The sequence below is a fragment of the Loxodonta africana genome, chromosome X (assembly GCF_030014295.1).
Source record: "Loxodonta africana isolate mLoxAfr1 chromosome X, mLoxAfr1.hap2, whole genome shotgun sequence".
In the NCBI taxonomy this organism is placed as follows: domain Eukaryota; kingdom Metazoa; phylum Chordata; class Mammalia; order Proboscidea; family Elephantidae; genus Loxodonta; species Loxodonta africana.
The window spans coordinates 40,127,428-40,152,906 of record NC_087369.1 but is presented as its reverse complement, the minus strand read 5'-3'; the positions used below and the strand labels follow the sequence as shown (position 1 = coordinate 40,152,906).

The following is a 25,479-nucleotide window of genomic DNA, read 5'->3' as shown; positions in this document are numbered from 1 at the left end:
AAATTATATTATATTATAAAGTAATTTATTGTAATTAATAAACACCATATTATAAATAAATAAGATTTATGTTAATATATATCTAGTACATAATTAATGTTATATAATTAATGTAATAATTGATATGTCAATACTATAATATAGTCATACACATACTTCAGGGTCTATTTCTGATCACTCTATATATTGTTCCACTAATTTATTTAACTAGCCAGTACCTTATTTTTTTTAATTGAGCCTTTATGTGTTAGTATGGTTAGTCCCTTCCACTTCTGCTGATGTAACACACGAAAAACTAGGGATATAAATTATTAAATTCGTGTTTGTGTCAAGAAAGTAGCCTATCATTAGCATAGGGTCCTTGGGAAAAGACAGTATTCAACCAGTGACTACCTTATTCCCTCTTAAGGCTGTAATTCTTACAGTTTTACATGTGCCTGTTGATAAGTCATTTAATTTCTGTTTTACTTATTTGCCTGCCTATAATATTAAAATAGTTATACATATTACTTGACTTAAACACTTACTTTCATAAAACGATTAAATTCTCAAGAAAGGATGCCAGAGTTACAACTCAGCTATATTACTGCCAGTGAATCAAAGCCAAAATCTTTCTCCAAGAGAAAATGATACAATTTTTTCTTTATTTTTATGTTGTTACATTTTTAAATCGTTTTCTGCATAACCCTCAAAACCAGAAAGTATATTTGGAAGTAATACGAGCTATGCCAATGATGACTCACTGAGACAGTGTTCTAATTCACCATTAAGATGATAAATGTGATATCAAAACTTTATTGCAAAACGTAGACATGGTAGAGGGATATACATATGTATTTGATAATAATGTTGTATTTATTATTGTTGCTGCTGTTTCCTTTATTAATACTAATGTTCTAGTTTTGGAATTGTTGAAATAAGCAATAGCAATAATCAATAATCAAGGATATGTATTTTAGAATTTAGTAACTTCAAAGGCAACAGCCATGTTTTCTCAGTTATTAATCACTGGATATTTAGTAAAGTATAAAATATCAGCATTTTTAAAGGACATATAAATAAGTTCTTGCCTGTAAAAACCCATTTCATCCAGAAATATAAACTGCTAGATGTAAGATTAATATGGCTTCAAAAAAATAAAAGACTTATCTCCAGAATAGAAATAACCACAAGCAGATTAAGAATTATGACATCTTTAGGTGTCACTGCATAAACAAAATACCATTATCATAAACACCATTTAAGAGAAATGTGTTTCAGAGAAAGTTTCTTTGTAATAACATATTTCATGATCCTGTAAATGGTTTACAGAGTGTTTAGCTTTTATGGTTATAGTGAAACTTACCCTCTGCCAATTGATATAACTTTAGACAAAAATTCACCCTCTCTGGACCTTTAAGTTTTCTTATTTTAAAAATATGAAACTTAGAACTTCCAGTTTCTCTTCAACGATGAGAATCCTGGGAAAAGACATTGCTCCAATCCTCATAAGAAAAATAAAAAGAGGGACAAATGGCAAGTTCATGATTTTTTAAAAAATCATCAGAGAATTGAAGTTGCAGGAATACCAGCTGGCCCAAAATCTAAGCAAAGACTGGTGCCTGCAGAGAGAGACTACATGTAAGCACGAATTTACTGGGTAGATGCAATTGGATACTTTTAAAGAAGAGCTCAGCTAGGGAGGTTGGAGAATGGTGACACTGAATGTGACGTGGCAAGACAGTGGAAAGTCCCTGAAGGTTGAAGGTGTAGGGGGAGTGGCAGCCTCTTGGTGCCCTCTTAGAAGTTGCTCCCACATAAATTCCACTGGCACTTACAGAAAAGACTGGAGAAGCTCCTCAGAAAGTATCACTTGCTGTGAAGATTTGGAGGAGAAGAAAAGCAGCGTCTCTGAAAAGAGGCATGAAATTCTTCCTGGACCCCTGTCTTAGCTATCTAGTCTTGCTATAACAGAAATACGACAAGTGGATGGCTTCAACAAGGAGTTTATTCTCTCACAGTCCGGTAGGCTAGAAGTCCAAATTCAGGGCACCAGTTCCAGGGGAAGGCCTTCTCTCTGTGTCGGTTCTGGAGGAAGGTGCTTGTGATGCAGCAGTCTCCACTTGGTCTGGGAGCATCTCGGTGCAGGAACCTTAGGTTCAAAGGACACACTCTTCTCCCAGTGCTGCTTTCTTGGTGGTATGAGGTTCCCATGTCTCTCTGCTCGCTTCTCTCTTTTATATCTCAAAAATTGGCTTAAGACACTACCTAATTTTGTAGACGTCATCAATATAATTGCCACTAATCCATCTTATTACAAAACAGTGATAGGATTTACAACATATAAGAAAATCACATAAAATGGTGGACAGTCACACAGTACTGGGACTCACGGCCCAGCTAAGTTGACAGATATTTTGGGGGGACACAATTCAATCCATGACAACCCTTCTCCCTTATATTCCTTATGGAATAAATACCTTAACCTCTGCACAGTCTGCACACTTGGCATTGCCATGATTTCGAATCCACTTGATGGCATCTAACAACAACAACGGAAGGAAGGAAGGAAGGAAGAACAACAAATATTGTAGTTCTTAAAAAAAAATTTTTTTTTTTTAGGGCACTGAAAACTCATTTCAGCTGGGGAAAGGAAAGAGAAAAAACTATTGCTGCATAGGGACAGGAGTACAGGTAAAGCACAGGACTAGAGCTACTGGAGGAACAATAAAAATGAGAAGGCAACATCCCAGAGACCAGGGGACATGGCACCTGCATAACAATAAGGGTTAATCAGAACAACAGAGAACACTGCTATCACTAATCCCACTGCCAGGTTAACAAGCATCAAATAACAAGTAAAACTGAAAGAGTTGCAACAGGCTGCCTCTCTGTGAGGTACAGTGGGAGGGGAAGACCTAACGATGAGAGTGGAGCAGACATTGAGAAAAACTTATTGACAAACCAGCCTGACACTAAACAAAATGTATCATTCTCAATAACAAAAACAACAAATTATGAGGTGTACAAAAGGCAAGAGAAAAAAATAACTCTCTCAAGAGAAAAAAAAAATCAATCATCAAAACCAAATTCTGACAAGACACATTTGTTGGAACTATCTGGTAGGAAATTTAAAATAACTATGACTAATATGGTTAAGGGAAACCCTGGTGGTGTAGTGGTTAAGTGCTACAGCTGCTAACCTAAAGGTCGGCAGTTCAAATCCGCCAGGCGCTCCTTGGAAACTCTATGGGGCAGTTCTACTCTGTCCTATAGGGTCGCTATGAGTTGGAATCGACTCAACAGCAACAGGTTAATATGGTTAAGCTTTGAATGGAAAAGATGGACCCGTAAAAGATTAAGGAAGTGTTGTTACCTGTTACTTCCTTAATAAACCCCGTAATCTTGAGTATTATCTGTGAGTTCTGTGTGGCCATTGCAATGAATTATCAAACCCAGCAGAGGAGTGCCATGGGAGGGATGGTTGGTGTCAGAATTGGTAAAGATGGCGGAGAGAGGAGGCATGTCTGACCTCCACCTCATAGGAATCAGCCTTGGGCTGTTGATTTTCCTTCCCCCTGGTGAAGTTAGTGGAGGGATGATGCCACCTCCATGTCATTCTTACAGATACATAATTTCAGCAGAGAGATAGAAGCTGTATGAGAAAGTTTGGAGAGAGAACGGTGGTAACAACTTTAACACATCTGAGTCATTTTTTAGAAACTTACGGTAATTTTGTAGACTTAGCTTTTTTTTTTTTAATCGTTAGACTCTGATAAGCTAAGAGATATTCTATGCCATGCCTTTTGGCCTGTGTAGTACATTCTAAAAAACAAAATTGCTGTATTATGCTATACAAATATGAAATCTCTCATTAGGTTTGTTTTTGTTTTAAAAATAATATCAGACTCCAATTCCAGCACAGCTATTACATTGTCAGTAAGGTTAATTAAAGTCTTCTGTAGCTTGAAACCTTTAACAACTTAAAGAAAAAAATTCCAGCAATAACAAATACGTTGTATAAGAAGAGTTTAAAATAAAAATTCATCTGTCAAATGTAATCAGAGCTCTATCTAATATGTCAAAAATCCAATTACACCTAAACTGGAATTGTTATCTTTTTTTCCTTTAGCTGATATCCCTGTGTATATTTAAGTCTAAAATAAGATCAAATGAATACAAGTTGTCATGTGTAGGAAATAAGCACACAAATTAAACTCTCTACTGTCACCAGCTCTGTGGGCAAGTCAAAATTTAATCTTGCAGAAGGGATTCGATTTACATTTTTTCAGTTACCTCATAGAAGAGAAATGATGAATGCATTTTATGAAAACATCCATTCCAGAATTTTCATATTTTCACTAGGCACAACTACTCAATACCATTTATTATTTGTGTATGTATTTATATTTCTTTTATTTATTTATATAACACGTTACCTTTTGTTATGATTTATTTTTCGTGAATTCTGGGAGCGATAATGGATTTCCTTTCTTTTTTTTTTGACTTTAACAAACAGAAATTTATTTTCACACAGTTTAGGAGGTTAGAAGTCTGAATTCAGAGCGCTGACTCTAGGGGAAGACTTTCTCTTTTTGTCGGCTCTGGAGGAAGGCCCTGGTCTCTTCAGCTTCTGCTTCCTGGTTCCTTGGAGATCTCCATGTGGCTTGCCATCTATCTTACCCCATCTCTCCTCTGCTCACTTATTTAATTCCTTTTATATCTCAAGAGATTGATTCAAGACGCATACTATGCTAATCCTGCCTCATTAACATAGCAAAGACAACCCATTCCCAAATGGGATTACAACAATGGGTTTAGTTTTTTCAAAAACTAAACTGGTTGCCCTCAAGTCGATTCTGACTCATAGCGACCTGCCCTCGCGTCGATTCTGACTCATAGTGACCCTGTAGGACAGAGTAGAACTGCCCCATACTGTTTCCAAGGCGTGCTTGGTGAGTTCAAACTGCTGACCTTTTAGTTAGCAGCTGTAGCTCTTAACCACTATGCCACCGGTGTTTCCGGGGACCCTAGGCATAAAAAACAACACATATTTTGGGGGGATGCAATTCAGTCCGTAACAGACCCAAATGGATTTCCTTTCTTATAGCAACTGGACATATACTGGGACTCCTGTCCCCTTGATAGGACCAGAAGGGGCCATCACTGAGTGCTGTTCATCTTATCACATGTAAATGATGCTGTGATAACTTAGCACAACTTCTATCAGGAAGAACACTGATAGGAGGGAAAACGCAAATGGCAAGATATTTATCTTACAACCAAGCACTCAATTCCTGGATATATTAGCAAACACTCCACTTAGGACATTGGTTTTGTGAGGGGGGAAAAAAAAAAGCCACAAAAGGTCACAAACTGTGTGATTCCATTTAGGTAACATTTTTGAAATGACAAAATTGTAGAAATGGCGAACAGATAAGTCATTGCAATAGTTCAGGGAGAGGTGTTGGGGAGGTTAGTGGACGTGGCTATAAAAAGTCAACAGGAGGGATCCTTGTGATAAAACTTTTCTATATGTTGACTATATGAATGTAAATATTTTGGTTATGATATTGTGTTATAGTTTTGCAGTGTGTTACCATTGAAAATAACTGGGTAAAGGGTACAAGGAACTTGCTTGTGAATCTATAATCACCTCAAATATTTTGATATTTAGAGTAATTAATTATATAATGATAAGAAAGGATAAAAACATACGTTTGGCATTTGTAATACCTTAATTTTTAAAAGATAAAATACGTATCATTTATGTCTATATGGTTGCTAATAATCAGAGTTAAATTAGCAGATTTCTAGCTTAGGATTTAGAAAAGAGACATTTGAGTTTCTTTTATGAGAGAGAATTAAGGATCCTTGGTGGCACAGTGATTAAAGTGCTCAGCTACTAACCAAAAAGTCCGCAGTTCAAACCCACCAACTGCTCCACAGGAGAAAGATGTGGCAATTGGCTCCTGTAAAAATTTACAGCCTTGGAAACCCTATGGGGCAGTTCTACTTGGCCCTATAGGGTCGCTATGAGTCAGAAGCAACTCAAGGCAATGGGTTTGTGTAGGTTATGAGAGTTAATAACCATGTGTCATAATATTGATTTTAGTTAACATATAAAATATAGTTTGACAAACAATAAGAAAAATAATTTTTGGAAAATAAGATGTTTTTGAAATTCAATGTTACTATTTCTGACTTGACAGCTGTTAACAACAACAACAATTTATGAATTGGAAAATATTTTCAAGAACTCATTTCATGATGTGTGTTGCTGCCTGACATGAGGTACATTCAGGTCTCCAGATTATCTTGAAAGTTTATTAAATTCTGTTGGCAGCTGAACAGGGTTTCACATTTTTTATAAAAATAGCCTTTCTATTTTGTCTAATGACCAATTTTCCACCCAAATGAGCTCAGATTGCAATCTTAGAGATTTATAATTATGATTTATAGCATAAAGCAGGTGGATTTCCTGCCTGCTCAGTGAAGTTGCTGATTTTATTGTAAAACACAAATCCACAGCTCTTGGTATGCAAAGATGCCTAATGCCAGCTCTTCAGAAAATCTCTGTAACCTGAAATTTAGACCTACTTATATCATTACAGAAACCCTGGTGGCATAGTGGTTAAATGCTACAGCTGCTTACCAAAAAGGTCAGCAATTTGAATCCACATCAACCAGGCGAACCTTGGAAACTCTATGGGGCAGTTCTACTCTATCCTATAGGGTCGCTGTGAGTTGGAATTGACTCGATGACAACGGGTTTGTTTTTTGTTTGTTGTTGTTGTTGTTTTTAAATCTATATTCAGTGCTTCATGCTCAGTCCATGAGCTCTGTTTAACACAGTTGATCTGTCACTGCTTTGGAAACCTTTGGTCTCTAGGACTCAATTCTCCTTTGATTCTCCTACTGTTTCTCTAGCAAGCTCTTCTCAATCTCTGTTGGGTATTCCTACCCTTATTCCTGTTCTTTGACTTTCTAGAGGCCCACAAAACCAAAAAAAAAAAAAAAACCCCAGTGCCATTGAGTCGATTCCGACTCATAGCAACCCTACAGGACAGAGTAGAACTGCCCCATAGAGTTTCCAAGGAGCACCTGCCGGATTCGAACTGCTGGCCCTTTGTTTAGCAGCTGTAGCACTTAACCATTATGCCACCAGGGTTTCCAGAGGCCCATGGTTCAGCCTTTTCTCCTTTCTCTTTTCAATCAACACTCATTTCTGATGGAATTTCATACAGTTACATATAGATAGATAGTCCCGGCATTGGCCTCTCTTCTGAATCCTGATTCATATATCCATCTGCTATTTCAGTATTCCCCCATGAAGGTCTTTGAGCTTCTCAAACTTCATTAGGTGCTCTGCTTAAGTGTCACCTTATCAGAGAGGCCGTCCCAGGCCACTTTGTATTAAACATGCAGCTTCACAAGCCCAGCTTAGACTGAAAAAAATCACTCTCTGGAGTTGTGGCTAAGCAGGCTCCACATCTAACAAGTTTTCTCAGGTTATTCTTACGCCAAGTAAAGGCTGAAAAAAGTTGAATCCGTTAGAATACAAGAAAATGCTATCAGTTGTTCTGTCTTCAGGTTTTCACGACAAGGAGCAGATGCCCCTTTCTTTCACAAATAAGCTTTGATTATCCCCAAAAGTTAAATAAAGGAACAGTTTTTACTGGCAGAGATTGTGGGGCTCCAAGCAGAGACCTGGGTCTGTTATGGTCTGGGAAAACAGGGTCAAAAATCTTGCACTTCCCTCCTCTGTAAAATGTGTAAGACTTGAAAAGACTCATGGGTTTTATGAATCATTATCTCCATGGTAAAACCCAAGAATCCCTTTCAACATTTCCTAAGCCCTTTCTGGTGCAAATGGTTCAGTGCTCAACTACTAACCTAAAGGTTGGAGATTTGAATCCACCCAGAGTCACATTGGAAGAAAACAACAACAAAAAAAACCCAAACCCAGTGCCATCGAGTCAATTCTGATTCATAGTGACCCTATAGGACAGAGTAGAACTGCCCCATAGAGTTTCCAAGGAGCACCTGGAGGATTCAAACTGCCGACCCTTCGGTTAGTAGCTATAGCACTTAACCACTACGCCACCAGGGTTTCCCCTTGGAAGAAAGGTTTGGGTATTTGCTCTCGAGAAGGTCACGGCCTTTCTGCATGCATGGAGTCGCCATGAGTCAGAATCAACTCAAAGGCAACTGATCTGGTTTCAGATTTTTCAGTCTCTTCAGGAGAACCTTCTTGCCTCATTTTAAAATGTGTTTTTTAATGTAGTTGATGACACTTGAGGTAAAATAATGAAGTGTACTTACATTTTAGCATAATGTAATTTGGGTTTTGAAGTGATTTTTGAAGAATTGATAATCACTAAAGGAATTTTTTTAAGTGATTACTTTCTGCTGCTAAAATTATCTTTTACAAATATTTACCACATTAAATTTTTTTGTGTGTTTTACAGAAGTTGCATTGCCACCTAAAGGAAGTATGGAAATCCCAGTGTCATTTATCCCTGACAGTATGAAATTATATAAAACAATGGCTGTTATTCAGATGTTGAGGGCAAACGGACAAAATTGGCCTATTGACAATTTTGATGAATTGGATACACGGACGAAAAGGTAACATTTAAATAAGAGCGTTGAAGGGAAATTATTTTATTTTAACTGACACTGATCTAATGGGCTTCTTATACATGTTATGCATATATAATTTAAAGTTCATGATTTTATATTCTTTGAAGTGTTGAAATGTTTCTGCTCAGAGGAGGAAACTATATTCATTAAAAAAAAGTGGATATAGTATATATCATTTCTGATTTGCAGTTCAAAGTGATGAACGATATCAATTGTAAGAATGAATCAGAGTGAGAGATAGGCAAGGGGACTCCTTTTAGACTGTGATAATAGTGACTAAGACAATAAATAACCAGTACCCAGAGTACATCCTGAAACAGGTTGTCTGGACGAAGTACACTTAGTCCTCATCCTTTCCCATCACTCCGTCATAACTTTGTTCTGACATATGTCAAATACCTCCACTTTTTTTTAGGTTTCATTGTTATTGCCTTTTATTATCCGCATCTTTATAAAGCCAATCTTTGAGCATCTGCAAGTGAACATCTGAGAATGATAACATGAGCAAATTACATGCTGCAATGTTGTATGTAGTACATATTGCTAACGATAAGATGTACAAAAAAAAAACTAGAGATTGTCCTAAGTGTGGTTCATCATAACTTGAATACATCATAAGTTGGGGACTACCTGTAGAGGACTCGTGATGCTGGCAGTCAATGAGTGATGGCACTGTGCCAAGTGGATGTGACATGACTAGGGGATGCTGTGTCATTGCCAGAATGTCAATTACTTGTACCCTCTTTGCTTAGCTGAAATTTAAGCAAACTCCAATCATGCTGCAAGATTTAAATGTTTTCTCTGCTCTTACATTTCATTAAATAATAGTCTAGAAAATGTAACTAGAAGGAAATGCTTTTTGTGTTCCAGATGTGCATATTACTTCCCCACATTTTTTTTTATCCTTTCCTGTGGGCCCAGTGGTATCATTCTGCCATGCTTTTTACCATTCTAGCAGTCAGGACTGGCTACATAATGTGTAGGTCCCAGTACAAAAAGAAAATGAGAGGCCTCCTGTTCAAGAATTATTAAGAAAATCAAGTTGGTGATAAACCCATTGCTGTGGAGCCGAAGACTGTTGCATCTTTCTCCCTGGTGGGTTCGAATCGCTAGCCTTTTGGTTAGCAGCCAAGCACTTAACCACTGCTGCCACCAGGGCTCCTTCAAGACAGTGATAGTAGTGCGTTAAAAAAGCCTGGGGCCCTTCTAAATGGAGAATCTTATGTGATTGTACAGGGTGCATGCTCAAAGCTGGTCTCGCCTGCAACATTGTGTGTTTCATTTTTAACAAGAAAAGCTTGTCTTCGGCAATGATCAGATTCTTTTTTTTAGGATTGTTGTCCTCTGGATGGTATATGGTAAACCTGGAATATTTGGACAAATGCCTGATTTCTTTTTACTGTCATCCCTTGAGGAACCCTGGTGATGTAGTGGTTAAACATTTCACTGCTAGCCAAAAGGTTGGCAGTTTGAATCCAGCAGCCTCTCCTTGGAAACCCTATGGGGCAGTTCTACCCTGACCTATAGTGTTGCTATGAGTTGGAATCAACTCGACAGCAACCGGGTTTTTTTTTTTTTTTTCATCCCCCAAAAGTAAATTCCACATCACTTTTTGAAGTCCTGTACTTTCATGGCATTTTTTTATGTTTTCTGGATTGTATATCCAGCTTAGAATAGAACTGGTGGAGAGTGTAATATCTCTGATCAATCACAGATTTGTTACATCAATAAATAGCAATACCAACCTTTAAGAGTAGGATAAAAGTTCTTCCACTTTAACTTACATTTCATAGAAGTAGTATTACATTTTTGTTTATGATAAATTCCCAGGGTTTGCTTTAAATGTTTATAAAAGCAACATTTGCTGAAAATGTTTTCTATTTCATACTTTGGTTTTCTGTGCCAAAGTTTAAATTTACAAGTTTTAGTAAAACACTATTAGGTTGATAAAGAATATGCACTTATGTGCTAATATTGAACATATTTCTATTGGTTTTTTGGTGCACTTTTAACATTTTTAATTTCTCATTAGAATTATGAAAATAAACTGTGGAGAAGTAAGAGCAATACACTGGATATACCCTATCCTTGGACTCCCACAGGCACCACTTCCTGACGGCCCTCCAGGTATGTAAATTTTAGAGTCAGAGAACATCAGGATTCTAAGGGACCTTAGAGCACCTCTAATCTCATCTCTTCTTTGTACAGATAAGAAAATTGAAGTCCAGAAGAGGAAACCCTGATGGCGTAGTGGTTAAGTGCTATGGCTGCTAACCAAAAAGTTGGCAGTTTGAATCCGCCAGGTGCTCCTGGGAAACTCTATGGGGCAGTTCTACTCTGTCCTGTGGGGTCACTATGAGTCAGAACCAACTCGATGGCAATGGGTTTGGTTTTTTTTTTTTTATCCCATATTCTGTGAGGTGCTCAGAACCCTGCCCTAGATCTATAACATTCCTAAGGACTTTCATCCTCAGGTCACTTTTGATCATCATGTGCCCACTTCTGTGCAGCTCTCAATCTCATCCAAGAATTATCCTATGTGGGTGCTGGTCCCACTGTTCTCAGTTGTCTCAGACACAAAACCTTTACAATGTTCTCTAAAACCAGTCAGAATGTACTGAAGTTTTGGGGAGTTTCACTTTGCCACCAGGCACACAACGTGAAATCCCTGCTCTTGTAAAATGCCTTTATTTTTCTCAATGACACCTGTTCTCCACCGACCCCAGGTTTCTGTCAGGTTTGTGGATGTCCTCTTTCCTCAGTACTCTTCTCACTTCTTCCTCATTCCTTGATGTTCCCATTCCTTCCCAGGATCAACCTACGAAACACAATTCCTCTTAGACAACCATACAAGGAAATTTAGAATCCTAGCCCCTTACCTGATTCTGGTGTAGTTCTTCTACTTAAAAAAAAAAAAAGCCATTGAGTTGATTTTAACTCATGGCGACTCTATAGGACAGAGTAGACCTGCCCCATAGAATTTCCAAGAAGCAGTTGGTGGATTCGAACGGCCGAACTTTTAGTTAGCAACCTGAGCTGAATTTCTCTGCTGAGCAAAGGGGTATCTATTTTGGCTGTCACCCTTGAGTAAAATTGATGCACTGGAAGAAGCCTTGAAATTTTTTATTTTCCTTCTCCCTTCAATACCAATCTCTGCAAGTAAAAAGGAGTTAGTCTTTCACAGACATAAATTATGTCACCACACTTAGAAAAACTAGTCAGTTTTGCTTGTAAATGGCATCATTTCCCCAGATACACTGGTTATAAAAAAGGCCACAACTACATACTTCCTTATATACTTTTAATTTTAGCTGGAATAAAAATTTACCCTTCTAGCCGTACCTTTAACAATAAACATCATTTGTTTTAATTGAAATGTTTTTACTCTTGAGTTAAAAAAAAAAATCAACATATGTATAAATATTTCAAATTTACTAAATTATCTTCAGAATGCTTCAGAAACTCATCAGAATGTTTCTTTTATTTCCTTTTGGAAGGTGATTCATTGAATACTCTTCATAGAGCTGAACAGTTTGTAATTTATAATACACAGTAATCTGATCAAAGTGATATAATAAAGCCTAGACATTGCTCTGTTGAAATTCTAACAGTAAAGTTGCACTTATCTACTGCACATACAGTTTTGTTTTTCCCAGATTAAAACTTTTAAAGCAGAATTTTCAGTCTAAAAACTATGAAAACAAAAACAGATTTCTTGCACATCTCTCTTCACAGAAAACTAAACATGCTCTAGAAACATATAGGTGTTTTCCTTTGAGTCACTTCTCTTGATAATTACTCAATTTTTAAGTTAAATTTAAAATCTGTAAATAGCCTGTGTTATATTAGATAAGCACAACCCAGTAGTAATGTCAGTGTTCTGAAATAGATTGTGTACTAGGTAGTAAATCGTTTTACCACGGGTCTCAAACTTACGTTAGTAGTTTTTTAAATCTACAATCTTGTGAAGCAAATCGGTATAACTTTACAAATATATATCATTCACATTCTCTGCAGTCCATTCATCATTCCATACTTCACTCATCAGAAATGACGTATTGTTCTTCCTTCTTAACTATCACTGCTGTTTTTTTTTTTCTTTTTTCCATTTTTATGCATCTATTTCCCAGGTTATTCTCAAACTCAGGGTATGTTTTGGTGTTTTGTGAGCCACCTTTTCTCTTTGTACGTTTTTATCTGTGCCTGTCCACTGGGGCAGATAATTGGAAATGGACCTCATTGCCTGTCACAGTGTAAATACAATGGAGAGTAAATCCATTGTGATTGAGTGACACTTGGATTGCCAAGGCACTCATTTCCTAAGCACAAGAACAATGACATGGTACTAATTGCAACTTTCATCACACTAATTTCCAATTTAATGCTTTAAGACTAAAGCTAATTATAACCAGAAAAGCTTGCACATTTTCCCAACCATTTTAATCTTTTTAACTTACATATAACTTTGTTTCCATATTATACATTTCACATGCTTATTATAATTCCAGAGTGTTCAATACGAATGAAATTTAGAATGAAAAAATTAATTAATTTTAAATATTTTATACTATAAATGTGATATGTATTGCAAAAACACATAAGTCTGAGGATACCAACCAGTTTTGCAGTGTAAATAAACATATTATTATTGATGCCATAAAAGTATAGCATAATATATTTAAAAATCTTTTTCTGTATTATGACTTCCCTTTTTTCATTCAGTTTATATTGTATATGCATCTGATTCGATAAAAGTATAACATTTAATATATTTGGGAAATATCATATTCTTATTTATGCAGACACTAGTACACATGGCTCCAGAATATCATAGAGCCAATGCCAAAGGAATACACACACTCCTCACTTATTGACATGGTTAAGTTCCAAAGACCAGGTTGTTATATGAAATCGGTTTTATGCAAAAATGGGGGATGACCATATCAGATCGCAAAATGGAGGATGACTGTATTATTACATAACTGCCAGATTACATCATTACATAACTGCCAACCACTGAGAATCATGGCCCAGCCAAGTTGACACATAACGTTAACCATCACAGCCAGTTTACTCTTGCCTCACACCTCAGCATTCATTACTGCCAGACTTACACCGTTAATGTGCAATATAGGCAGCTGATAGATTTTTTACTGTTGTCATAAATGTGAAATGTCTGATAACGGGATAGTCAATATGTGAGAAGTAAAAATAGAAAACCCGTTGCTGTCAAGTTGATTCCAACTCATAGTGATGCTATATAACAGAGTAGAACTGCCCCGTAGGGTTTCTTAGGAGTGGCTGGTGGATCTGAACTTCCAACCTTTTGGTTAGCAGCCAAGTTCTTAACCACTATGCCACTAGGGGGTGTACATTAATATTCTTTCTTTATAAATTAGGAGCCCTGTTGGCACTGTGGTTAAAGTGCTTGGCTGATTCAACGCACCAGACACTCCACGGGAGAAAGATGTGGGAGTCTACTTCTGTAAAGATTTATAGCCTTGGAAATCTGATGGGGCAGTTCTACTCTGTCCTGTAGGGTTGCTGTGAGCTGGAATCTACTGAATGGTGATGGGTTTGGTTTAGTTTTGGGTACATAAAAATAATATTTTGATTTCTCACAAGATCACTGACTTTTCCTGGACTCTTGATATAAGAAAATACTAGAAATACCTATATCTATACATTTAATGCTGCACATTAAATTAATATGAAGTTATATTTTAAATTCAATTTTAAATTTAATTTTAAATAATAAAGTATAATTTTATTTTAACAGTTAGAAAGGTGCAGTTTATATATTTAAAATCAACTCACAAATAAAAATGTAAAATATTTTACTTAAAAATTTAATTCTGCATTTAAGGTACATATGAAAAAATAAGTAATTAATCTAACAGGAAACATTTTTAAAATGTTATTTATTACAAATTAAATGTTAGAACTTATTTTTTTAATTATTTTAATGTCTTTGCTATCATATCCTAATAGTTACAGTATTATTGTATAAGCAGAGCTTTGTATTACCACAATGAACATACAGATTCTAAAAGCTGAGAAACTCAAGTGTCTATACCTACCAGTTAAATTATTGACATAACTATGTCATTTCCTGAATTAAATTTCTAAATCTTAATATAATCTTTAATATTCTAGTATATAGCTTCCAGATTTGTCTTTTGTCATACTACTTTTAAATATTCTTTAATATTCATATTTTGCTTCCAAAAATGTCAATGTATGTAGATACCACACTTGTTTGGCACTTGTGTATATGTTAATGCCAGATGCAATGACAAGTTGAAATGTAACTAAGCAAGTTTTATTTTTCAAGATGTTGTCATTTTCTTCTATCTCAAGTATGATCATATAAACTAATATTCAAATTAACTGAAAATATTTCTTTCCTGTAGTTGTCATAAAATGTCAAGCCAAGAAGCGGATAGAAGAGGCAGTGGAAATCACACTGAATGGTGAATTTTTTGGACAAAATCCTACTGCAGAAATGACAGAATTTATAGTGTCACCAAAAAGGAGTCCAAATAATAATTATTATGATGATGTCTACGGTAAGAGAACCACAGCCGTGAGTATTAAATAATAATAAATAAAACTCAGTTTCCTTGAGTTGCAGTTACATAAAGACCTATACCCATTTATTATTTTAAAATTTATCATTTGAGTACTGTTCAATGACAAAAATTGTAGTTAATGGACTTTAGGACATAGGTTATGATTCTGTCAACAGTGTTAAAAGAACAGAATGTAATAACTGTAATTTCTACTTCCCCTCAACTTTAATTTCCTTCTTAGTCCTTTCTGCCTTAAGGACTATGAATTAGCCATGTTTTTACAGCTTTAATTTTAGAACACAACTGTGAATAATATTTCTGATTGAAGGAAATAAAAAATTAACATAAATCAGATATGATGCCCAAATAAATTTTGTATAATGAAGTTTATGGCATGCTTTGCATGCAAATTTCACCTTTTCATCTATAAATTTGGTATCTCAGTTTTGAAATCAAAATAATTTAAAATATTTTATCACATTCTCCAAATATGTATTGTATCACTTGAAATAAATAATATGCCACTATCAAATGGAAACAACATATTTAACAATTCATTGATTATTCATATATGTTTTGTACCTGGGGATAATATTTAACCTTTATTAACTCTGAATTTTGAATATATGTCAGTATACTGATTTAAGACCTGTCATGCTTTTAGGTAAACCTTTTAATAATGAAATACTATGACCCCAGTAGTATTAGGATTATTTATGTTTGTGTCAATCATTATATTCAGATGTATTCTATGTCTGTTAAGAAGTCATATTTAATACCAGTACTTTCTTGTTTTGTGCAATACTAATAATAATGTAAATAAAATTGTTAATTAAGTACTAAGATAACAACAAGGCAAGATATCTCTTGCTCTCTCTCTCTCACTCCCAGTCCCTTCCTCCCTTCTGCCTCCTTCTGTTGTCCTTGATTCCTACTTACTGAAGCAGTTCCCCAGGCCTTAATTCCAAGGTGCTTCTCAGTGGGTTTCAACTGCCAGTCTTTTGGTTGGTAGCTGTCATGGATTGAATTGTGTCCTCCAAAAATATGTGTATTGATTTGGCTAGGCCACAATTCAAGTATTGTGTGATTGTCTACCATTTTGTCATCTGATGCAATTTTCTTATGTGTTTTAAATCCTATCACTATGATGTTAATGGGATGGATTAGTGGCAGTTACGTTGATGAGATCTACAAGATTAGATTGTGTCTTAAGCCAATCTCTTTTGAGATATAAAAGGGAGAAGGGAGCAGAGAGACATGGGGACCTCATGCCACCAAGAAACAAGAGCCAGGAGCATAGCGTGTCCTTTGGACTCAGGTTCCCTATGCTGACAAGCTTCTCGACCAAGGGAAGATTGATGACAAGGAGCTTCCTCCAGAGCTGACAGAAAGAAAGCCTTCCCCTGGAGCTGAGCCCTGAAATTGGACTTCTAGCCTACTAGACTGTGAGAGAATAAACTTCTGTTTGTTAAAGCCATCCGCTTGTGGTATTTCTGTTATAGCAACACTAGGGCTAAGACAGAATTTGGTACTGGAAGTGGGGTGCTGCTCTAACAGATATCTAAAATGTGGAAGTGATTCTGAAACTGTGAATGAATAGAGGACTCTGAAGGAAATAGGAGAGCCATTACACTGGAGATGGTGCAGACAGCAAGAGGCAGTGGCAGAGAACTGGCAGCGGCAGAACCAGGAAACCAGCCCAAGACAGCACTGGAGCCAACCCAAGGAGGGAGAGAGCTGAGTGCCTTGTGGCTAAAGTTTACGGGCAGAGTGGGATGCCTCCAGACACTCTCAGGAGAGCTGCAGAGCTTTGGAGCACTTGCCCCAGTACAGTAACGCAGGCTGAGAGGCCCAAAGGGCTGAGAGGCCAAGGAACTAGGAATCCGAAGCTGAAGAGACAAGGAACACAGGAAGCTGAGCTGCCTGAGTCTCAAAGGTATGGCCACGACCTCTGACGTTTCCAAGATGTTTCCTCCGATGTTTCTAAGGGTGGAGTTCCCACTCAGAGGGACTAGGAGAATGGTGTGCCTAAATCCAAGGAAGCAGAGTTGCCTTTCCAGTGGGCCTGGAAGGCGGAGCTGAAGCTCAGTGCCCAGGGGCCTCCTTTCAGAATCTGGACAGTGTGGCCAATACTTAGAGTCTGGAGGGCAGGGCCATTGTGTAAATGGTCTAACAGAGGATTATTTGCAAAGCCTTGAGGGCTAATATAATGTGTTCTGCTGACTTGCTTCGTGCCTATTATGCCTTCTTGCCCTCCAATTTCTCCCACTTGTAATAGAAATGTCTAGCTTGTGCCTGTTCTGCCGTTGTAATTTCGAAGCAGATAACTTGTATTCCAGATTTCACAGATGAGGAAGAATTTTTGGATTTTGGACTTGGAGTTGATTTAAGACTTTTACTACGATATGACGGGGTGAATTGTTTTACATGTGGCAAGGACAAGAATTTGGGGGGGGGCCAAAGGGTGGAATGTCATGGATTGAATTGTGTCATCCAAAAATATGTGTATCAATTTGGCTAGGCCTTATGATTCCCAGTATTGTGTGATTGTCCACCATTTTGTCATCTGACGTGATTTTCCTATGTTTTGTAAATCCTACCACTATGATGTTAATGAGATAGATTAGTAGCAGTTATGTTGATGAGATCTACAAGATTAGATTGTGTCTTGAGCCAATCTCTTTTGCAATATAAAAAAGAAAAGCGAGCAGAGACATGGGGGACCTTATACCACCAAGAAACAAGAGCCAGGAGAATAGCACTGAGAAGCTCCTCCACCAGGGGAAGGTTGATAACAAGGACCTTTCCCCAGAGCCGACAGAGAGAGAAAGCCTTCCCCTGGAGCTGACACCCTGAATTTGGACTTCTAGCCTACAAAGTTATGAGAGAATAAACTTCTGTTTGTTAAAGCCATCCACTTATGGTATTTCTGTTGTAGCAGCACCAGATGACTAAGACAGTAGCCCAGCACTGAATCATCTGTACCACTCAGGAACTCTAGCCTCCAGTTCTATTTTATCTAAGATGGTGTCTCTTCTAAGATCTATATAATCTCAGCAAACAGTATTTCCTTTCTTTTTCTATCTTTCTTTCTTTTTCTGTCTTTCTCTGTTTCTTTCTTCTTTCCTTCCTTTTTTGCTTCTTCATACAGATGCCAACAGTAATTTGAGCAACATATGATTTAAATAGCTGTAAGTTTAGAATTCAAAAATTGTGGTGAAACTTGCCCTAAAGTGAACTTTCTCTGAAACCTCCCTTATGTACAGAAGGACAGAACTGTCTTGATTTGAATTTTAGACGGTGAACTTCGGCTCCCAAAATATTACTGACATTTGCGTTCTTAAACAAGACTTCTCACAAAGGTAACATGATGATTTTGGCAAAGTCCCAATGATTCAAACTTTATTTTTCAACTGCCTTCTAGATGAACTAAAGTAGAACACTCCTAGTCCACATCAAAAGTGAAATTCCATAGCATTATTTCATTAAAATCAAGGAAGGAATCTATATTTATGTACTGTTTTAACAGTAAATTGACCACAAAATTAAGTGCATAATTCCTTGTCTACCTTAAACAGAAAACTAAGTAGAATCATTGTCAATGTCAGTTAGGAATTTACTTAAGCTGTTTTAACAGAGACCAAATAATAGTGACATAGACGAGTTTATTTCTCTTTCACTAGAAAGCCTGGGCTCATAGCTGGTCCAGGGAGTGTAGTACTTGTGACCCTTAAGATCATCCAGGAACCCAGGGACCCCCATCCAAAAATACTATCCATCAAATTTTTTTTTCTGAGCCTGGAAGAGCAATGGTGAGGAGGCTCTTGCTGTGATACTCTTCATCCCTCTTCTACCATCAGACTGGTGTCCCACTTTTTAGGATAGAGCCCTGGTCAGTTCCTGGTCAGCATGTACTGACACTACCCACACACCACACCCACCCAGTGCCGTTGAGTCAATTCTGACTCATAGCGACTCTATAGGACAGAGTAAAACTGCCCCATAGATTTTCCAAGGAGTGCCTGGTGGATTCGAACTGCCGACTCTTTGATTAGCAGCCGTAGCACTTAACCACTACGCCACCAGCGTTTCTGTACTGACACTAGGAACCAAATTTAACTGGCCAGCCCTCTGCATGGCTCCTTGATCATGGACTGAGTACTGTCTCCCTTTCTCTAGTTTTCCTCTGCCACCTATCTGACATAAAATATTACTGCTCCCTCTTGATGCCTTCTTACATGTCCCAACCCCAGATTAGAACCTCATAGGTATCCATGCCAATTTATTTATTGAGCACTTACTGCCTTCCAAGAACTATTCTAAGTGCTTTATGTTTTGTAATCATTACATTATTATAGGATTTTGACCTATAATAAGAAACCCTATTCAGCAAGTCCTCCACTTGCCTGTCAGTTTGTCGTACTGTGGGGGCTTGTGTGTTGCTCTGATGCTGGAAGCTATGCCAACAGTATTAAAATACCATCAGGATCACCCATGGTAGACAGGTTTCAGCTGAGCTTCCAGACTAAGACAGACTAGGAAGGACTCAGCAGTCTACTTCTGAAAAGCATTAGCCAGTGAAAACCTTATGAATAGCACCGGAACATTGTTTGATATAGTGCCGGAAGATGAGCCCCTCAGGTTAGAAGGCACTCAAAAGACGACTGGGGAAAAACTGCCTCCTCAAAGTAGAGTCATCCATAATGATGTGGATAGAGTCAAGCTTTAAGACCTTCATTTGCTGATGTGGCACAACTCAAAATGAGAAGAAACAGCTGCAAACATCCGTTAATAACTGGAACATGGAATATATGAAGTATGAAAATTGGAAATCATCAAAAAGGAAATGGAACACATAAACATTGATATCCTAGGCATTAGTGAGCTGAAATTGACTGGTATTGGCCATTTCAAATCGGACAATCATATGGCCTACTATGTTGGGAATGACAACTTGAAGAGGAATGGCATTGTATTCTTCATCAAAAAGAACATTTCAAGATCTATCCTGAAGTACAATGCTGTCAGTGATAGGATAATATCCATACACCTACAAGGAAGACCAGTTAATATGACTCTTATTCAAACTTACCCACCAACCACCAAGGCCAAAGGTGAAGAAACATACTTTGGACATGTTGTCAAGAGGGCTGAGGCTGCAAAATGCAAAGCCCGGGGCTGTCTTATCTCAGGTTTTCTCTGCATGCCTGCTTTTCTCTTCCCTTTGCAGGCCTACTCTCTGCCCACTCATCAACTTATAGACTTGACTCAGTCATGATCAATCAGCCCTTCCATTTACTTGTTGAAATCCTCAATGTCTTCTAATAAAGATAATTCAAACTGGTTCCTGTTATTGCAAACAAGCATTCTAAGAGTACACGTAGAAGGGAATCCAGAAATATTAAATATCTCTGAAATGAATGAAGTACAAAAATATCAGAATAATTGCTCCCACATACTCTTACTACAAGATGTGGAAGGTAACTTTTTTTCTTAAACACAGATAAAGAATTATGAAATGTTTATCTGTTACACGCACCCTGTGTATTTCATAGGATCTAAATAGGGTCGCTGTGGGTCGCAATCAACTTGAGGGCAATGGATTTGGTTTTTTGGTTTAAAGGAAACCCTGGTGGTGTAGTGATTAAGAGCTATGGCTGCTAACCAAAAGGTTGGCAGTTCAAACCCACCAGGTGCTCCTTGGGAACCCTGTGGGGCAGTTCTACTCTGCCCTATAGGGTCGCTATAAGTTGGAATCAACTCGACAGTAATGTTTTTTTTCAGGAATTAAAAAAAATTTAGTTCACATAATTATGTTATTATTTACTGGCCAGTTTTTAATAGCATCAACTATGTGAGATGAAGAGATCATAGTATTATTAGGTTGTGCAATGAGGCATTTCATTTTTAATTATGTTAATTTATTAGCTTTCTATTTAGTTTTTTCTGTTTGAGTGAATTTCAGTTTTGTAATTGCACAGAATGCCAACTTAATCATAGAGGGTTTAAGTATATGAAATATAATCAAATAACTTCACATAGCAAACCTGTTCAATTACTTTTTAAAGAACTATCTGATAAAGAAGTTATACTGAAGCAAACCGTTTCCATTTATCTCAAGAATATTATTATAAGCTGAATATAGATTTTGCTTTAGTGGATCATGTAGTAGTGCTAAAGAAATGTAGAAAGTGTAATCCTTAAGTAAATGAAGTGCTGTAGGCTTTCTTTTCTTCTACCAACACCCAATATTGAAAAAGAATTCTTTTTGTTTTATGGATCAGGAATAAAGATATTAGACCAGATTAACCTCAGAGTTCAAATGTATAACATTTATCTACCAGTTTCCGGGGATAAAATAGATTTCTTAAGTATTTTATGATGAAAATGGAACAAAATTTTAATAAGCAGCCTACATATGGTACCGTATTTTTATGCAAATAATGCGTGCCTTCTATGTTTGCCATCTGCACCCTCCCCCCCCCAGGTATTTTCACAAGCACACCAATTTTTTTTACACGTTGCTGTAAAGAAATTAGCATAGTAGCGTTTACAAAAATACTTCTATAGGGGAAGGGCGTGGTTGACACAATTGCAGAAGGCGCAGTTATTTGCGTAAAAACACGGTAATCATACCTCAGGGAGTGGGCAATCTCCTTCTGATGTGAAATGACTGTTTTATGTATTTTCCTACTATAAAAAAAAAAAAACTAGTTCCATAGTTTTTTTTTTTTTCCTACTATACTTAAGTTTAATGGTTAAGTGTTCAAACTTTGATTTCTATTTGAAATACATCCTGTTGAAGGCATAATGTTGGTGCTTCTATTGCACTAAGTGTAAAAGAAGGTGGAATGAAATGCTTGTATATAGGAATCATTACAATATGTTCACGCTACTTTAAATTGTAGTCTTGTCAGGTTGAAAACTAAAAACTAAAGAAATAATAAGTCTGATAATAGAAATTGATTAAAACTTACTACCTGAAAAAATCAATTTCGCCGTAGTAAGCTGGGTCTGTGTGGAAGCTGCCAACTACATTTGGGAAGTTTGAAAGGCATATGAGGAAAGCAGTTTCTCTCAAATAATGCTCAAAAATAAACCTTTTGATATGGCTCTTATTTTATTTTCCATGATTAAAAATAGTATTTAAAATTGAAAATAACTATATGTAAGGTTTACAGGCTTGTCTGCACCCATCATTGCCTCTAAAATACTTTTTGTACTACTCAATACCACCAATATCAAAAAGCTTATCTCTCTTTTTCCTTTTTGGTTAAAGACATTTAGTTTGTGAATCTTCTTTGTTCTTCTGAAGTATGCACTGCTATACAGAAGTGGATTAGATCAGTCCCCTCTCAACTTTAGTATTATTTCTCTGTCTTTATGGTACCTGACTATTTGGTGAAGACAGCTGACTTCTCCCTTATTCAGTCTTTTTCCGGTCACCTGGGAATAACTTGGTTTCTTCTCCTGTCTTTATTCCAAGAATGTAAACAACTCCCCTGCACTCTCTCTCAACCTAAGTCAGTTTGTCCTTCCCTTCCATCTAATTATATATGAAGGGACATGTCTAACAATAACTCTGAATACTATTTTAGCCTTTAATATATGCAAAGGGAAGACAGAAATTTTCTCCCCTTGTATGTAATTTAATTATAGTTTATTTGGTACATTAAGTAACTTCCAAAAAACTAGTGTGGTCCACGCCATCTTATACTTCCTGTTGTCTCTTACTTAAATCCGTTATGCTGGAAATTAAAGCACTTCAATCTGTGGTTTGGACTCTGATGGGGTTTTAGGAGTGATAACTAATCACATCCCTGTCTTCCCTCATCTGAATTTAAAACCGACTGGAAAATAGATGCAGAAGTGAGGTAGATTCATAAATAAGGCAGATGGAGATCAAAATGTCAGCTTTACTATTTGTAAAGATGAATTGGGAAGTGGCTTGGAACTATGGACACAATTGGGCCTAATAATTAGAAAAACCAAACCAGTTGCCATTAAGTTGATTTTGACTCATGGCAACCCCATGCGTGTCAGAGTAGAACTGTGCTCTATGGGGTTTTCAATGGCTGTGATCTTTTGGAAGTAGATTGTCAGGTCTTTCTTCCGAGGCATCTCTGAGTGAATTCGAACCACTAACCTTTTACTTAGAAGTTGAGCAGTTAACAGTTTGCACCATTAAGGGACTACTAATACCTTCCCCCAAATTGAATGTATTCACCCCAAACTGGCCAGCTGTAGACTCCCCGCAGGGACAAACAACCTACACATGAGGGAGAAAATGAAAGTTTGCATCCTGAATTCAAGATACTGGGAAATAAAGAGACAAAGGGCCTGTTCATCTGCTCATGTTCCATTTCTTATTCCCAACCCATTAATCAGACATGCTGTTCTTCCTCCCATGGCAAGCCAGGAGAAAGGAGGAAGATTGAAAGTGGGACTTTTTTTTTTTTCTCCCATACTTTTCCCTTGTGGGCAAATAGGCCTTGATGGCACAATAGTTAAGTGCCCAGCTGCTAACCAAAAGGTTGGCAGTTTGAACCCACCAGCAGCTCTGTGGGAGAAAAGACCTGGTGATCTGTTCCTGTACAGATTACAGCCTAGGAAGCCCTATGGGGCAGCTCTACACTTCCTATAGGGCTGCTATGAGTCAGAACGGACTTAACAGCACACAGCAACAACGTGCAAACACAAGATCCCTACGTGGCACAGAGGGTTTGTGCTCAACTACTAATCTAAAGGCTGGTGGTTTGAACCCACCCAGTGACACCGTGGAAGCAAGGTCTCGCTGTCTGCTTCCAAAAAGATTACAGCCAAGAAAACCCTATGATACAGTTTTACTCTGTAACACGTGTGGTTGCCATGAGTTGGAATCAACTTAAAAGCGGTGGATTTTTTGGGTTTGTGTAAACATGGTAAGTAGGAGATAAGAATCAGAGCATCAGATGTGTGACCACTTTTCCTCCCTCAATTTTCATTTAGTTGCTTACTGGTCTTGCAGTCTTATCAGGAAAATGAAGTTATTTTAAGTTATTCAAATTGTTTGGCCTATTAAATAACCTTATGAAATCAAAGTGAACACATGTAAATGAAGTAAGACTTCAAAAAGATATGCAATTTTATAAAAATAATAAGAGTGTGCAGATGGCACATTCTTAATGATATGTTCAAAGAAAATAGCTTCTGGTGGTTTATCCATCATCCTCTATTTTCTTTGAGTACCTTGTAATCTTTATCCTATTCCAGATGTCTTTAGTGACTCCATTCATTTCTTTTATGCTTATTATGTTTTCCTATCAAACAAATGTGTATGCCTATTATTAATGCAGAGAGAACTACAGAAATTTAGGGAAAGAACATGAATAACAAAGTTCTTTATACATTGATATTCACTTCTCCATCATGGAGATATTTTGTTGAGTGTGCTATAAATTGTATTTCTTACAGATTAAAATGTCTATAACTATATCCTATAACTATACATGTTTTTAAAATTGGTTTTGTGAATAAATTTGTTATAATGCAAGCGTTTTTAATGATTTTTTACATTTAATCAAGTACTTTTTTAAAATTACTGATATTCTGCCTTATTGATGAAAATTCGATCATAACCAAAAACCAAACCCGTTGCCTTCAAGTTGATTCTGACTCATAGCAACCCTGTAGGGCAGAGTAGAACTGCACCATAGGGTTTCCAAGGAGTGGCTAGTGGATTCAAACTGCTGACCTTTTGGTTAGCAGCTGTAGCTCTTAACCACTGTGCTAACAGGGCTCCAAAATTCAATCATAGTCTTGAGAAATTATTTCAAGTAATATGAGTCATCAGCTGACATAGTTTCTGTTGGATGATTTTTTGTCACTGTCTTAGAGGAATTAGGTTAGGTAGCAACAATTCAGGGACAATCTCCAGATGGAAGAAGTACCATACCTCTTCTGTTCAGTATAATGACTTTGCTGCTACACCCAAATAAGAATTATGATTAATGCTTCATTAGATTAGATTATTATGTCACACTGTAATTTTCTAAATTGATTTAAATATTTCGTATATTTGTTAGGGGTATTAGTACAATACTGAAGTGATAAGCTCAGTAATTCTATTTGCCAGTCATGACTGCTCATACATCACTTCCCACTTTACACATAGCAGGACATTTCTTTGTCTAAATCTCTATCTTTCCCTCATCCTTGTGCAAGCTACCACCTGGCCCGAATTACTGCAGATACTTCATTACCTTCTCTCCATGAATATACGATTTACCTGTTTACATTAGAA

The 25,479-nt window shown here is 37.0% G+C and overlaps 1 protein-coding gene across 1 annotated transcript in view; it reads left to right on the top strand.

Moving 5' to 3' along the window:
* Positions 1-25,479, top strand: part of CFAP47 (cilia and flagella associated protein 47) — a 343,468-nt gene that overhangs the window by 288,279 nt on the left and 29,710 nt on the right. Inside the window, 4 exon segments of the mRNA XM_064278419.1 lie at positions 8,451-8,610; positions 10,658-10,752; positions 15,039-15,187; positions 19,085-19,100. Coding sequence (XP_064134489.1) covers positions 8,451-8,610; positions 10,658-10,752; positions 15,039-15,187; positions 19,085-19,100 — 420 coding nt within the window.